Source organism: Jatropha curcas, chromosome 1, assembly GCF_041381405.1.
Source record: "Jatropha curcas cultivar XTBG-Jc1 chromosome 1, XTBG_Jcur_1.0, whole genome shotgun sequence".
NCBI lineage: Eukaryota > Viridiplantae > Streptophyta > Magnoliopsida > Malpighiales > Euphorbiaceae > Jatropha > Jatropha curcas.
Window position 1 is genome coordinate 3,319,872 of NC_143151.1, and position 16,634 is coordinate 3,336,505.

Sequence of the window (16,634 nt, forward strand, 5' to 3'; positions counted from 1 at the left end):
TAATTGTATTTTTAATAACATTGATATAAAATATTTCTAAATTTTATTGGTTAGTTGGATGAATTATACTCTTCGGGGGTATGGACTCACCCATACAACAAAATAATTAAAAATAAAATTTTGGTTGTAGTAAAGTATTTTTTACTATTCACTAAAAAAATAAAACATTAAATTTTTTTAAAAAAAATTGTTTATAAATCGGCTCACCAACTTATTGAAAATGTTTATGGTCAAATATAATTAAGAATATTAAGAATACTTGAATTCAAAATCCCTTACTCTTCATATAAATTTCTCACATTAACGAAAAAAACCAGCGAAATCACACACACATATATATATATATATTAAAGTTGCATTGACTTATCTGAAAGGTCCAAGACCAAAAGAAAAGGCTGATAGTCCTAAGTACTAGTGTCCCACTTATAGGGGTAAGCAGCTTCAGGTTTACATAGAGACAAGCTGAAAATTTGAAAATGAATATGAAACAACACATTCTTTCGAAGCCCAATGCAGATTGTAATTTGGAAAAATAAATAGTACCAAATGCAATAATAATAAAAAATAAGGTAGCATAGCCGTACTGTTAGAAGAAGACATTAGAGATCAGTAATGACAAGCTACAATACTCACTAGACAATTGAGATCTTTCTCCCTCTACTCCCTATCTATCTAGCTACCTACTCAGATGCATATACCACATAACAGAAACCAAGAAAAACAAATTTTAAAAAAAAGTACATTTATAGTTATTTTAATCGAGAACCTAGCTAGAGGGAGAAAGTGATAATCTCTGATGAGTTATTGGATGCTGATAACGTTCCGGTGCTCTCTTCTTTGAGATTTGTTGTTGTGATTGGGAAAAGTTCAAGTGTTTCAAGAGGTCTTGTTGGGGAGGGAGGACCTCCTTCCATCATCATCATCCAATCTTGACCATAAATTCTCATCATGGAATTCTCCATCTGGATATTCTGTGGGATCTCCACCTTCCATGGGTGATTCATCATTTCAAGTCCTCCCTAATATCACACACAAATGTAGCTTTATTTAGATATTTCTTGAATTTATTACTATTATTCGAAATCAACAAAGCAAAAAACAAGATTTTACAGATATGCACTAAGAATTAATTAATCTTATTTCACCAATAAACTTCAATTTAAACGTCAGTCAAAACCTAATTGATCCAAAAAAAAAGTTATCTACTTCTATAAAATTCTTGATAAATAACTATTTTTTATATATGGCATATCATAAATGACAAAATAAAATAAGCCCTACTTTTTATTTGTACATGTCCCTAATATTTCATGGTTCTTTTTATTTAATTTTTTTTTTTCATATATAAATTTTAGAAACAAAAAGAAAGACAAAAACAATCACATTTGACAATAATACATATATCTAACCTGAGGAAGAAAGCCAGCAGTGTCATGATATGAAAGAAAAGCTGAAGAAGAAGCAGTAGCAGTTGGAGGAGGAGAATCAAAGAAGCTGCCAAGAAGGTGGTGGTGGTGGTGGTGGTGGTAGTTCGACATATTCTGGTGTAGTTGATGATCATGATAAGGATAAAAGAGTTGTTGTTGCGGTTGTTGAAGTTGCTTAATGAGTTTTCTTCTAAGTTTTTGTCTATCTCTAGCTTTATGATTTTGAAACCAATAGAACACATTCTTTCCTTCAATCTTTCCATATAAAGAAAGATGGGCTGTGATTCTTTGAATTTGAGAAGCATTTGGAGTTCTAATTCCATTTCTATATAACTCTTCCAATATCATTAGTTGCTCTGGTGTTGGACACCATCTAGAGGAAGAAGAAGTAGTAGAAGAAGGAGACATTTTATTGAAATAAGTTTATATTATATGCACAAAGAGAAACTCTCCTTCGTTATAAATAGAGAGGATATGGACATACAGAGAGAGAAAAAAAAAAAACAGTACACTGAAAATTTAATATAAAGAAAATATTTTTACTCACAGCAGTAATGGAATTGGGACAAAATGCTCAAGTTTGTATTTATGTATGTATATAAAGAGAGAAAGAGGGACAAAAGGGATAGAGATATACAGAGAGAGGAAAAGAAAATAAAAGTTAAAATGATTAATTATAGACAAAAGAAAGAAAGGAAAAGTGGAATTGCAGGGTTGTCATGCTGATGTTTCCCTGAGAGGGGCATTCAAGTGTAGATTTCAGGCCATGCAGAGAGAGAGAGAGAGAGAGAGAGAGAGAGAGTCTGTATTGTGTATAGAGTGAAGGATTCATTGGGAGAGCGAATGAGGTGAAACTGAGTGAGTAAGGGGGAATAGTAGTGGAGAGGTACTTTTTACACTTGAATGATTATGTCATCATCACCTTATTATTTAATTTATCTTTTTTTTATTTTAAATAAAACTACACCCGTTAAATATTTCAACTTATAAAATACAACATATTAATTATAAATTTATATATTTTTCAGTTATAAAAAAAAAATTACTTCGAACCACTCTACGGTTTTCTCGCTGTAACTTTGACTAAAAAACACCTCAAAATAATTTTTGATAGCATAACGCAAAAGGCCGAAAAAAATCTAAGCCATCAAAAAATATGAGATATCTAGATAAATAAATTCTAAAGCAAAAACAAAAAACAATCAAACAAAAAAATAATAAAAGGGTAATGACTCAAAACAAGATTCAAGTAGAAAATATAAAATCAAAGAATGCCAAAACCCAAATGAATATGCGATGAAAAATATATAAAGAAAGAGAGAGAAAGAGAAGCATCAAGGCCATGAATGGGATCTAATATAATAAACTCTTTAATATCATAAATAGACTAAGAGGAAAGAGAATATTTCACACAAACCATGGCTTCAAATTGCTTTCACACAAACCTACCTAACTTCAAACAGCAGCCCAAACTTCTTTATTCTTTCTCATATCTTAGAACTTTTCAAATTGATTCTAGTTGAAGAACCAAAATCAAATAAAAAAGGGAGAGAGATGAGTGTTGTTTATGAGATTGATTTTGGAGAGAGAAATTGGCAGAGAAAAAAGCTTCGTAAAATGTTTGACAATCATAACCGTTGATTATACCATGTTGGAACTCACTTGGCAAAAAAAATCAGTTTCCAAACGAGACTGAATGTATGCTCTTCATTTCCTACGTGTTATCGAAGGAATTGAAAGTCCAGAGTCATATGATAGAATTCCCGCAAAATTCAAAAGGCCACTATGATAATCTGCAATAATTTAATGACAAATTTATACATTAAGCCTCTATATTGGTTTACCTTGAAAATTCACTAGTTTGTTTGCGTGGATAATTGTTTTGAATTAAAACAAACTTATATACATACTTATATACATATACATATACACATATATATAGTCAAATACTCTTTCTGTTCTAAAATATAAGTCGTTTAAAGTTGTTGTATAAAGATTAAAGAAGCAATTAATTCTCATATATATATTATAACAAACTCAAGGGTGATTTGATCAAACAAATTATTCTTTATCTCAAAACCAATAGTTATTTATGAAAGTATTTATTGTAATTAATCTAAATAAGGGTAACATTGGAAAAATATCATTTATTACTCCTTAAAATACTCCAAATGATTTATATTTTGGAATAAAATAATCACTCAAAAATGAGTTATATTTTGGAATAGAGGGAGCAGTGTTTATCAAGTCAATTCAAGAAGCATGATAGAAACAGTTAGATTTTCAATTATTTATATTGCCATAATTTATTCTTCAATTAATTTTATTTAATTTAGAAAATCTATCATAAAATTCACAATTCTCTTGGGATCGTACACGTACACACAAATTAATAAATCATTGACAATTGATTTGTGATCTTGTTTCCTATTCCCACTTAGGGCTTCCAAAACTGTATGTCGTATCATTTTGCTTTTGCACGATCAGTTTTATTGCACTCCTTAAACTGTTCGACCAATATTTATATGCGACGTTATTATATAGTCCTGAAGCGTATAGAGTTAGGGTTTGGAATTCCACAGGTAGTGGTCGGCCTCTCAATATTAATTAATTTGCTGTACAAAACGTACATATGCTGTGATATGTAAGACTTACAAAACCCATAATTGCATGCAACAAGTGGAACAGTGCATTGAGGGGCGGAGGTCGGACAATTAGTTTGGGAGAACAAAATGAAATTTTTTTAAACTTTTAGAGGGATTAAATGTAATTTTTCTATATTTTAAAAGATTAAAATGTAATTTTTATAAGAAATTTTTTTTTAATTTTTTTGGGGGCCATGGCCCCCCTTGGGCCCAATGGAGCTCTGCCCCTAAGTGCATGGGAGAGGAATTATTGAGTTCTTATATTAAGAGTGTACGGAACTGTGAAAAATTTTGATCCGCTTAAAAATTGACTCAAATTTATCAATAAAAAATGATATAATCTCAATAGTTATAATTTGAATCTTGCGAATATAATTTTGGAATGAAAACTTTTTGTTAGTTAAAATCAATCTATATCAATCAAAAGTTTTGTCCTATCCAAATCGGGGATTTCTGACTCATTGTTGAGTCTTGAAGGACCATCAAGTAACTATTAACATCTTTTTCTATTAATTATGAGTTTAGAAATGAATTAATGATTGAAATTATTTGGTTTTAGTTTCTTTTTCTTTTACTCAAGTTTTGATTAATGAATTTTATTTGATTACAATGGATTAAGATAACAATTTATCATTTTTTTTTATATTAAGGTTGTGTCCAGTCTTTAAGACTGACTAGCGGATAAAGTAGTTCATGCTCTCTACCTCGGGTCCATGCAAATGTTTCCTCTATATGGATTGAGGAAATCTCCAATGCATATGGGATTATGATCCATAAGCATTGGTGGGCTTAAGTCCAAACATGGATTAATAAACTGTTTGGACGCTCCAAAAAATTGGATACAGGACCACCTAAAGTTTGTCCAGCGTGGTTTCCATTAAGCTATTAATTTAATAAAAAGATGATAAATTTATATTGATTTCCAATTGGACTCATTCCGTTCTATTTTTATATGCAGATTTTTATCATGTTTCATTCAAAAAACACGATAGACAATAGGAGACTTAAATATCTATTGAGATGGAATTGCATTCTATTTTTTATGTTTTGATATTTTGAGACGGAACTGAAAATTATATAATTCTCGTCTCAACACAACTCATGAACACCCTACCTATGAAACGGGATAGAAGTAGACTAGGTGTGATCTTTCTGAATATGAGAAAGCAAAATAGAAAATTTCCCAATTAAGTTGTTTATAATTAGGTTTGTAAGATTGCAAATTAGTACATGTTGGGAGTTCCCCCTCTAATATCGCTTTCATATCTCAGCCGTCCATTAAATAAGATCTCATTAATATTCAAATTGTAATCCCCCCAAAAAGAAAGTCTAAATTAAATAAAGAAGAGTTGAAGGCATTCAAATGCATGCATCTTTTCTCTGATTTATCAGAGACACCTTTGGGGAAAACAGGGAGATGAATAGATGATTAGCCTGCCCATGTGCTCGAACCACTTCATGCGCGTGCGAAGTAATTAAGTTGTGTACTTGTTTTATTTTGTGTATTTTTGTATAATTATGCAATAATATATATATTATGGGCTTATTTTATTTTAAAACAAAAAAAAAAAGATTTATTTTATTTTATTTTGATTCCGGATATACCATGGCAAAAAAACCATACATATAGTGAAGAGACTTATATGAGAGAGAGAGAGAATAGAAGGCCATTACAGTAATTTAGTTAGTCGGGGAGAGAATCGAGAAATCCTTTCTTTTTAGTTAAAAAGCAGTAAAATGGAAGGAAGAGGATTGATTCTTGAAGAACAATAACTTCAAAATAAGTGTGTAGTCACATTAATTTGATTTCAGTACAAAAGGCACACAGCAAGTGTTTAATCAAAGTTGATAGGCTCTTCAATTTATTTATTTATGGCAATTTTATATGCTCCCGTCATGCCTCAATTGTCTGTGTGTACTTGCATTTTGATCGGATATCCAACCTTTCTGGGTATTTCTTTTTTTTTTTTTTTTCTGTTTTCTTTTTTCGAATCAATAAAAATTGAGATGAGTAGCTCACGATGGTTTTGTGTTGACAGTTAAATTTTAGTATGATTAATAAAAAAAATACTAAACTAAATCTTTATAAATCGGTGTGCCACTTACTACTAATTAAGGGGAGTTATCACGTCAAAAATGAGTTTTAAAAATTCAATTATTAAAGATACAGTTCGCTTTAATTCATCGATTCATTTGAAATTTTGTTTTAACTTATCAGTCTCCTCCCTCTCTCGTAATTTTATATTAAAATTACAATTAAATTTTAATTATTAGTTGTATTTAGCCAAGAAGGAAAGACATTACTATAAATTTGATTTATTTGTGTTATGGGCAAATAATAAATTAATAATTAAGCTCATATACTGTACTTAATTGATATTTATTATCATGTCAATAAATTTATTAGGAATTGTTAGGGATTATTCTCGTTTAAACAAGGTCCATGACCTCACCTACGGTCATGGATCAAACTAATGAAAATAAAAACTTTAAAAAAATCATTCATATATTTCTTTTCAATATATGATTAAAGATATCATCATTTTTAATAGAAATTCTTATTTTCACTAATTTGGTTATGGATAGGGACGTGAAGTCGATATAGATAAGTCAATCCCAATTGTTGGATATATTACCCACAAAATTACATCCAATTAGCTTTAATTTGAACACCATTTTATATTTTATTAAGCCACATTTAGCTTCTACAATTTTTTTTTATCATTATCATTTGATTTAAAAAAAATATCACGAGTCAAAATAATATTACACAATATAGCAATAAGGTAATAATTTTGATTAAATCAGTGAAAAATCATGTAACTGAAAATTAGATCTTTGCAAAAGTAAAAAATACAAACTAAATTATGTTTAAATTTTTTTTTTTTTACATAATGAAAGAAAAAAAAAATTACTCTCAATAGTTTCGTATTTAAAAAAAAATATTGTATCTACAAATAAGTGTCAGATTTTAGAAATAATATATATTTTTTTTCATTTTAAGGTTCGCAAACGACAATCTTTAATTCTTATACTTTCAAAAATTTCTATCTTTTATAAATAAAGATAATATAATTAATTTATTTAATAATTTATTATAAATTAAATAGTTTTTTATGCGAACGCAGACGTGGCACTTATTTGTGAAGCACTAAGTAACTAACGTATACAGTTGGGAAATGGAGATTGGTGCACGCTAAACACTGTTGGTGGATCTGACTTGACCAATGTCATGTCATTTTATTTTGAAATTTAAAACTATAAATCAAAAGGAAAACAAAAACAAAGGACTTGACCGCTGACAACTCGAAGGGTAATGTTGTCCGTACGATTCTGATATTTGTAGCCCATAGCCAATGACATTGTTTATGCTATGCTAAGATCCTATTACTGTGCCACACCATACCATCACCACTGATTTGTGATTACTGTGGGCCCACCTCTTTCACTGCCCTTTGATATGTGCGGACAAAGGTGCCCATGCCAACCCCCCCCCCCCCCCCCACCCCCCCCCAAAAAAAAAGAATCAAACGGATTCTTTCATGTCTAATGTCCAAATGTGAATTTCATTATAGTATTTATTATTTTATTATGTTGTGGGGAGGAATTTATTTCTTTTAACCATATGGTGTCCAAAATTTACTTGTCTGATTAATCCGGATTCGTACCGGACAGACTCATAAAAGAGGCAAAAAACTCTCTCCCAAATGTTTAAAAAAACTTCATACCTAAAACTCGAACTCAAGATCTCTGATTACAGGAGAAGAAATCTTTGCATTCTATCTCACCCACCGTAAATTTGTTCGAAGAAAAAGTTTATAACATGTGAACTAATTATAGAAGAAGAAATAAATTTGTGTTCACCAAAAGTAAAATCTCTCTCAAAATTAGCTATCTATATAGCATTTAAAAATGGTATTTAACAAAGGAAAATACATGTCTCCACAGGTGGTCTTATACAATCAACCAATAAAAAAAGATTTTTTTTTAATTTACTTTATTTTTTTTTAGTATACGGTAAAAATACTATCGTTTGAACCAAAATATTATTTGTGGATGATATAACATATAATAAGTGGAACTCATACATCATTGTAGGTAACTCGTTTGAACCAAAACATTATTTGTGATTTATTTAGTATATAAGTAGGTCCATGCGAGGATAGGTAAGTCTTTCCATTCAACAAAAAGAATGGTGAATTTTAAAAAAGAAAATCTTCCGATGGTTAGTTTAGAGGAGTATTTTGAAATATAAAAAAAATATTACTTTTAAAAGGAATCACCTCATAATCTTTTGTAAGTCCATGTGCTCTAATTCGCAAGTAAGATATAATATTGATGATAGAGAATGTGAAATAGAGAAGAGGTAAATTTAGAAATTATTTCAAAAGATCTACAGTTCTTATTAGTATGAAAGATGTGATCATAAAAAAATAAACATATGTGAAATAAAGTTTCTTAATATCACCTGAAAAAGATGACTCCAGAAATTAATTGTGATGGAACGAATCGAATTTATCATCATTTACTTGCTATAAATTGTTGCCTAAGGCTTTTTAGAGCACAAAACCAAAACCCACACGGATTTCTATTGAGTCATCAATACCATATGCCTTTCTGTCTCCCAAAGTAAACGTTGGTTCTGTTATGGGACCATTTTGTAGTTAGTTGAAAGTAAGGTATTTATTTCCATTGTACTTGTGTCTAAAATCTTATATGTACATGGAGGTATTGATGAAATCATTTAAACCGCCTAAACCAATCCAAATCGATCTAAAATCACAGTTTTAATGCAAGGTAATTTGGGTAATGAGTCAAGAACTATTCAAACACTCGTACAATTAATTAGTATATACACATGGTAAACATTGACGTGCAGATTTATCTATATGCTAAGTCAATTCAGTGAAACTATTTAGTATATAGAAGAGTAGTAGAGTATCGGCGTCTGACATTAGGGAAAAAAAATGACAAAACAGTAATAAATTTTAATAATTTTTCTTAAATAATGGAATAGTAATTATTGATTGGCTTGGTGTATAGATAACTTTATAATATCAGACTTAGACACGTCTTATCTTTTATGTGCATTCAACCCACAAAATATTTTCATTTTTCATGACATAATTATCTAATTAGTTTGCTTCCTTCCCTACAAAGATCTTTCTCTTATGTTTAATCCCAAAAGGGGTGACCTCCTTGTCACAAACATCAAAACCATGCCAAACATGCCTAGGAAGGAACCTACGAAAATAAAAATAGTCTGAGCTAAGGCGAGGACCCTCTAAAACCCTAATTTGGGCAAAACCAGGTCTCCAATCATCTTTTCCACTCAATTTTAGATATAGGTAGCAAATAGGGGAGTCAACACATTGTCCAGTGACTCGGAATTGATCAACCATGCAAGCTTGGAAGGGTTTTCTTGGCATATCATCAAGAACCTGTGGTTGCAAAGGGTCCAAACTTCTTAGATGCTTCTTGTTCAAGTGATGAACTAGTATGTCATTTGATTCTGTGTCACCAAATCTCAAGCTAATGTGATTTGATGTTTCTGCACCTTTAGTACATGTTGTTTCTATTGTAATTGCATAGCTGCAATTTCCCTGCATTTTCAACAAATATTTAATAATGCCAAATTTATTCTTAAAAAAAAAAAAAAAAAAAACATTTATGAAAAAAAATGACTATCTTTAGGATGTAGACTAAAACTTATTGGGCCTCCAATAAAAAGAAATTATTAGAAAAGGCAAAGAAGAACACAGGCGAAATGCATATATTTGCCTCTGAAATTTATGCGATTTGCCTTGTGACGGCCTAAAATTTGCAGGAATTTCACACTTTCACATATTAATAATAAATATGTCTCTCTCCAAAATAAAATGTAAAAGTACAAGGTCATGAGTGAACCCTTATAAAATTATTTCATTTTAGCGAATGACATAATTATTACAATAATATGAAAGTGTAGGTCATAATAGATCTCCCACAAACTTGAGGGTGCTACAAAATGAATTACGTAAACTTCAAGAGCAAATTTATACACTAGGCTAAAGACCACAACCATTTAGTTGGGGATTCCATTTGCGAAAAAAATAATTACAAAGAGGATCGGTCATGAACTCCAAAGGACAAACGAGATTAGTGTTATATCAAAAAAAAGTTCAAGATATTCGTGGAAAAACTAAAAAAAAAGAAAAGGAGCACAACCAAGGTAAAACAATTGATGATAAATCAAATTTGATTACCTTCTTTTCTTGCAGCAGACTGTCACCTACTGCTAGTAAAGCAAGCAAAAACAAGCAACAAGTGAAGATTAAACCTCTACAACCCTCCATTCCCATTGTTCTCTTGAGCTTATAAACATAAAAGATGAGAGCCCAATAAGTATCTGATAGTGATAGTCTTCACGTTATATGCAATAACAACAATATTTATAGCCTGATAAAAGTCATTCTTTTCTTTCTCATACTGAAAAGAATAAATTCTTAATTAAGCTTAATTCCTACATTTCTCCCCAAATTCAATTTTGTGTGTGTGTATATATATATATATATATATATATACACACACACACAAAATTGAATTTGGGGAGAAATGTAGGAATTAAGCTTAATTAAGAATTTATTCTTTTCAGTGTGAGTATACGTGCAATTACTTAACTTTTACTTATACTCGTAGCTATATTAAGGATAACTCTCATTAATAGGGTAAAGAATCTTTAAACCAATATCTAAGACCGTAAGACCTACATAAACCAATTGCACCGAAGTTTATCCTACACAATACATATTATTCACATCAAATAGATTAATTTGTCTTTTTTTATATCCAAATTTTCTAAAATTTTCTATTTTGATGTTTGAGCGGAAAACGTTTATAATCAGATGTTTTTCATTTGATTATAAATTAAACATTCGAAATAAAATACTGTTTGTAATTTATTTAAAATATATGCAAGTTGATACAGCAGAGGTAAGTAAATTTTTCCCTTTTTAAGAAAAAACTGCATCATTGCAACAAGGAGTGGTAAAATTTGTGGAAGAGCTGCGGGTGCAACGTTTAAAAAATAAAAATTACGGTACCGTTTTTGGACGACAAGTCGTTCATTTGTGTTTTTTTTTTTTTTTTTTTCTTGGTAAATAGTAGGTAGATTTTAAGTTTTTACATTTGCTCTTAACAACTTTGGTCTCTGTTGCAAGAATATCATACACAATAATTAATTACATACTCTGCACATTAAGAAGGAAATAAACAAAGTCTAATCCAATTTTTGTAAATAAAAAAATGGTTTCTGGTAACAAGCTATTTTCCCAGCCAGGTGGCTCACCCTGTACTGTAATCACCTACTATACTTGACATGTAGCTTTTGGCTTACCAAAATTCACTTATCCCTCTGCTTTTACTAGGGTTTATTCCGCAAATTAGTTATTTTAACAGTTCTTAGTTGTTTTAGTAGCATTTAATTGTTTGAGTAGCATTTCATAAAATACTAAAAATTAAACGTTACATGAATTTACTTTTTATAAAGTACTTACTACTTGAATCTCTAAAAACTAATTCAAACACTATGTTATCGAACACAATAAAAAAAAATTTTAAAATTATTATCGAACACAGCCTAAAATTTAGTAACACATGATGCATGTAAGTTGTTCTAACTGAAAAGCTCAACCACCTTAAGCAAGTGATTACAAATTTAATCCGAAAAATTGTGTATGGAGAAAATTCATTTAAGAGAGGCCTCCGTTTCATTGCCTAACAATGCTTCGAAGAGATATAAGCAATTATAATTTTAACACTCTTTTTCTTTCAAAATTTGTAGTGGGCTAATATATATTTCTATTTTTTATTGGCTATATATATATATATATATATATATATATATATATATATATATATATATGTTTGCTTAAGAGAAAATTGCGTCAATTGAGGTTCCCGTACTATCCACCATGACCTATCTATATATTACTTGAGGAACAAAACGAAAATAGTAAAATCACACATCTAACTATAAAATGACTTCTTGATGGAGACCCCCTAAATATATCATATAAATTTGCTTTATCACCAAGCTTTAAACTAATTAGTTAAAATGAGTAGCTTAATTATAATAATTTAACAAAATTATTTAATAATTTCAGAATTAGAACCTTAATCGATTAGAAAATTAAGGAACAAGCTCATTACCAACTTAATTAACATTTGGGTTTTATTAGGAATTGCTTTTGATTTTTCTTTGGTGTAACAAACGATTAATATAAATATGCGTGATTAAAAAGAAAAAAGAAAAAAAAGAAATTCAGTCCCTACGTACTTCATAAGCATGCAGAGGAAAAAGTTTGGTCAATGGAGTACTTCAGCTGTTGTAAGATATATACAAGCCTACGTTTTACCAGAAAAATGATAAAAAAGAAAATGCATGGAATATTTGTCTATTTGATTTAGGGATATATATATATATATATATATAAGTACAATAAAAAGGTTTGACTTGAAGAGAAAGTTGGTCAAATTAAAGAAATTGTCTTTGACTACACTCTTGAGTTGTTCCAACAACTGGTTCAGTTGAAAAAAAAATATAATACCCAAATCCATGAAAAAGCTTTACTTTTCTTTTCTAGATAGTTTCCTCTACATCTTGTAACTAATTTACAGGCATTTTATAATATCCAATCAACCAAACCCTGGTTCTGTCACTACTATAAATACACAACATTACGAGATTTCCTCAATTCAAGAATTAGTTTCTTGGAGCACCCAATAGCACTATCTACAGTTTCTTGAATCTTTTTTTCTGAAAAGGGAAAAAAGGGGTACCAAAGATAAAGAAATGGGTGCTTTTGCTCTTCCAAAACCAGCATTTCTTGGAATTTTTCTCTTCTCAGTTATCACTTTTTGTCTCCTTATTGATCCTGCTCTTGCCATAACCAGGCACTACAAGTTTGATGTACGTGTCACACCAATTTTGGCATTGGCAAATTAATTAATTAGTATTTTTTTTTTCAGTTATTTGCAAGTTCAATTTTCATTTTTTCTTTGTCTATTTTTCATTTTTAAGTGCTTGTTGTTTATGCAATTTAAACGTATTTTTGTAGATCAAGTTGCAAAATGTGACTCGCTTGTGCCATACCAAGAGTATTGTTACTGTGAATGGAAAGTTTCCTGGGCCTCGCATTGTAGCTAGAGAGGGTGACCAACTTCTTATAAAAGTTGTGAATCACGTCCAAAATAATATATCCCTTCATTGGTAAGGATGAAGTTACCTTCATTTTTTTGCAAATTACCTGCGGGGAGACAGGGTCCATAACCTTATTTATGGAACAAAGCAAAAAAATTAAGGATCCTTTAAATAGTATTTCGATTATTTTTTTTTTTTTTAAATGTATGTCCAGAAATATCATCGTTTCAACAAAAATCATTAATTCCATTGATTTGATTTATAAGTGGGCCTATAGACGCGGTTTAGAAGTTTTTTTTCAATTTTTTTCCTCTAGAAATACCTTCAAATTTTTTTAAAGCGACTGCATCTTGTGCGCTTAACTTAAAAGTATTATTTATTATGAAAATATATGAGATTTAAACTCAGACTCATACATGAAATTACTGAAATTTATCAATTGAAAAGTAATTAGGGTGATAAATTTAAGGTAAACAATCATTAGCCTTATCAAATTGCAACTTATGTTTTCATTGAAACAGGCATGGAATTAGACAGCTTCGGAGTGGGTGGGCTGATGGACCAGCATATATAACACAGTGCCCTATTCAAACTGGCCAAAGTTATGTTTATAATTATACAATTATTGGCCAAAGAGGCACCCTATGGTGGCATGCCCATATTTCTTGGTTAAGATCAACTCTTTATGGTCCTATTATCATTCTCCCAAAGCTTGGTGTTCCTTACCCTTTTGCTAAGCCTTACAAGGAAATCCCAATAATTTTTGGTAATAATTAATCAATTTTTATCTGGTTGATTAATATATTTTTTTATTTTAATTATTTGGTATTCAAAACCCATTAGTCTAATTAATCCGGATTCGCGCCGGATAAATCCGCATTGATTGATTAGTATTTAGTGAGCAGAAAATAATATAAATCTATTTTCTTTCTTTTGCAGGAGAGTGGTTTAATGCTGATACTGAAGCAATAATTAACCAAGCCTTACAAACAGGTGGAGGCCCAAATGTCTCTGATGCCTATACCATCAATGGCCTTCCAGGGCCGTTATATAATTGCTCTGCCCAAGGTATATCTAACTGACTAAAATGGCTAAATCAAATAGTTGGACTAGTTTGAAATTAAGACTTAATTGTTATTTTTGTTCCAGACACATTTAAACTGAAGGTGAAACCCGGAAAAACTTACATGCTTCGTCTGATAAATGCGGCGCTTAATGATGAACTCTTCTTCAGCATAGCAAATCATACACTTACAGTAGTTGATGTTGATGCTGTATATGTTAAACCTTTTGAAACTGAGATATTGCTAATAGCTCCAGGACAAACCTCCAATGTTCTTCTTAAGACCAAACCAAATTTCCCAAATGCCAAATTTTTCATGACTGCTAGACCTTATGTGACTGGCCTAGGCACTTTTGACAATTCAACTGTGGCAGCTATTTTAGAATATAAACCATCACAAACAGCTTCCATTAAAAAGCTTCCATTATATAAACCAGTTTTGCCTCCTCTGAACGACACTGCGTTTGCCATTAATTTCACTCAAAAACTATTTAGCTTGGCAAGTAAAAAATACCCTGCCAATGTGCCTCAGAAAGTTGACAGGCAATTTTTCTTCACAGTAGGTCTAGGAACTAACCCTTGCCCACATAACCAAACTTGCCAAGGACCAAATGGAACCATGTTTGCTGCTTCAGTTAATAATGTATCTTTTACAATGCCAAACACAGCTTTATTACAATCACATTTCTTTGGTCAATCGAAAGGTGTTTATAAACCAAATTTTCCGATTAGTCCATTAATCCCATTTAATTATACTGGTAATCCTCCAAATAATACAATGGTGAGCAATGGAACGAAGCTAGTTGTTCTTCCTTTTAACACTAGTGTGGAGCTAATTCTGCAAGACACTAGCATTCTTGGTGCTGAGAGTCACCCTCTTCATTTGCATGGATTCAATTTCTTCGTTGTCGGTCAGGGTTTTGGGAATTTTGATCCTAATAAAGACCCTGCAAAGTTCAATCTCGTTGATCCTGTTGAAAGAAACACTGTTGGTGTTCCCTCTGGTGGATGGGTTGCTATAAGGTTTCTTGCAGATAATCCAGGTTAGTGTTATTCAAGAAACTACTTTTAAGTAATTCTCACTTGTTTTAAATTAATGTTGATGATCAATTGTGATGTTTAACAGGAGTTTGGTTCATGCATTGTCATCTTGAAGTGCATACAAGTTGGGGTTTGAAGATGGCTTGGGTTGTCTTAGATGGAAAGCTTCCCAATCAAAAGTTGCTTCCTCCACCAGTTGATCTTCCTAAGTGTTGATATTTTTCAGCCAAACAAGAATATAATTCTAACCAGGAATTGCTCAAGATTTTCGTTTTCTGATTGGTTTTTTGCAACCCGATTTTATTTGGTCCTTTTTGTCATTGTTTGTCCATTTCAAGAAAATTATTGTTGAAAAACTATTTGACTATCCACAGTGAGTGGGAGAGTGAACAATTTTTGTAACATAATGTGCGATATTTAATAAAATAATCAAAACTTTCTTTTATGTTCTCTTTTTGTTACATTGGGGCCAATGTAAATAATTTTTTCTATTATAGTAAATAATTTTTTAGCAAATTCACGATAACTTTTATACTACAGAGAATTTAAATTTAAAATTATTTCATTTTTTATGTTTTTAAAAAAATGCGAAAAAACTAACTAAATCACATTCGGTTGACTTTACGTTTTTTGTTTTCAATTGTTGAACAAATTATAAATGCATTAACAGTTTTCTTTAATGATGCCATAAAACTTTTACAAATTAGAGCTGGTATTTATTGGATTAAAATTATAAGTGTTGAGCAAGACACCATACATAAACTGTATACTTTAAATCTAAATTGATATGCTGTTCATTTAATAGAAGAAACAAGAAGCAAATACATCTTGGATGGGTGGAATCCCATCACATGTTCATTATGGACATGTTAGCACTAATCCAAATATATTTGTTTTCTCCTCTGGTTAATTAAGGAATGAAATGTGTCATTTACATATACACACAATAATTTTGAGTCAAGTCCTATGAAATGATTATTTGGTGCAACCTTATCACTTGTAGTGTGTACAAATCCGCAGTTGAATTTTAACTGAATTGCAAAAATTAAAACTAGATTTTTTTTAAATAGAAATAATTTTGAAAATCGAACTATACTTATTGGTTTGGTTCGGTTTAGCTTTACTTAAAAAATATGTGCTTCATAATAACTGATATAAAAATCGAAAAGTGAAATTATAGTGAAAGTTTTTGTTTTTTCTAAAGTTTGATCACCTCTAATAGCTTAGGCAGCTTGGAGGTAAACAATGGTAGATTGGATCATATCGTTTTTTTTTTT

The 16,634-nt window shown here is 30.5% G+C and overlaps 3 protein-coding genes across 3 annotated transcripts; 1 reads left to right on the forward strand and 2 right to left on the reverse strand.

Annotated features, from left to right (window-relative positions):
* Positions 1–558: 558 nt before the first annotated feature.
* On the reverse strand, positions 559–1,881 carry PRS (Homeodomain-like superfamily protein). The gene is made up of 2 exons (XM_012209738.4): positions 1,410–1,881; positions 559–1,019 (listed from the first exon to the last, which is right to left on the reverse strand). The coding sequence occupies exons 1-2, from the start codon at positions 1,833–1,835 to the stop codon at positions 771–773; spliced, it is 675 nt and encodes a 224-aa protein (XP_012065128.1). The 5' UTR covers positions 1,836–1,881; the 3' UTR covers positions 559–770.
* A 7,177-nt stretch (positions 1,882–9,058) lies between these two features.
* On the reverse strand, positions 9,059–10,475 carry LOC105628176 (hypothetical protein). The gene is made up of 2 exons (XM_012209543.4): positions 10,318–10,475; positions 9,059–9,675 (listed from the first exon to the last, which is right to left on the reverse strand). The coding sequence occupies exons 1-2, from the start codon at positions 10,411–10,413 to the stop codon at positions 9,208–9,210; spliced, it is 564 nt and encodes a 187-aa protein (XP_012064933.1). The 5' UTR covers positions 10,414–10,475; the 3' UTR covers positions 9,059–9,207.
* A 2,250-nt stretch (positions 10,476–12,725) lies between these two features.
* Positions 12,726–15,802, forward strand: LOC105628175 (laccase-17). Its single transcript, XM_012209542.4, has 6 exons — positions 12,726–13,022; positions 13,171–13,322; positions 13,775–14,019; positions 14,193–14,321; positions 14,403–15,359; positions 15,443–15,802. Exons 1-6 carry the CDS (start codon positions 12,906–12,908, stop codon positions 15,571–15,573), a joined length of 1,731 nt encoding a protein of 576 aa, XP_012064932.1. The 5' UTR covers positions 12,726–12,905; the 3' UTR covers positions 15,574–15,802.
* The last annotated feature ends 832 nt before the right edge of the window (positions 15,803–16,634 follow it).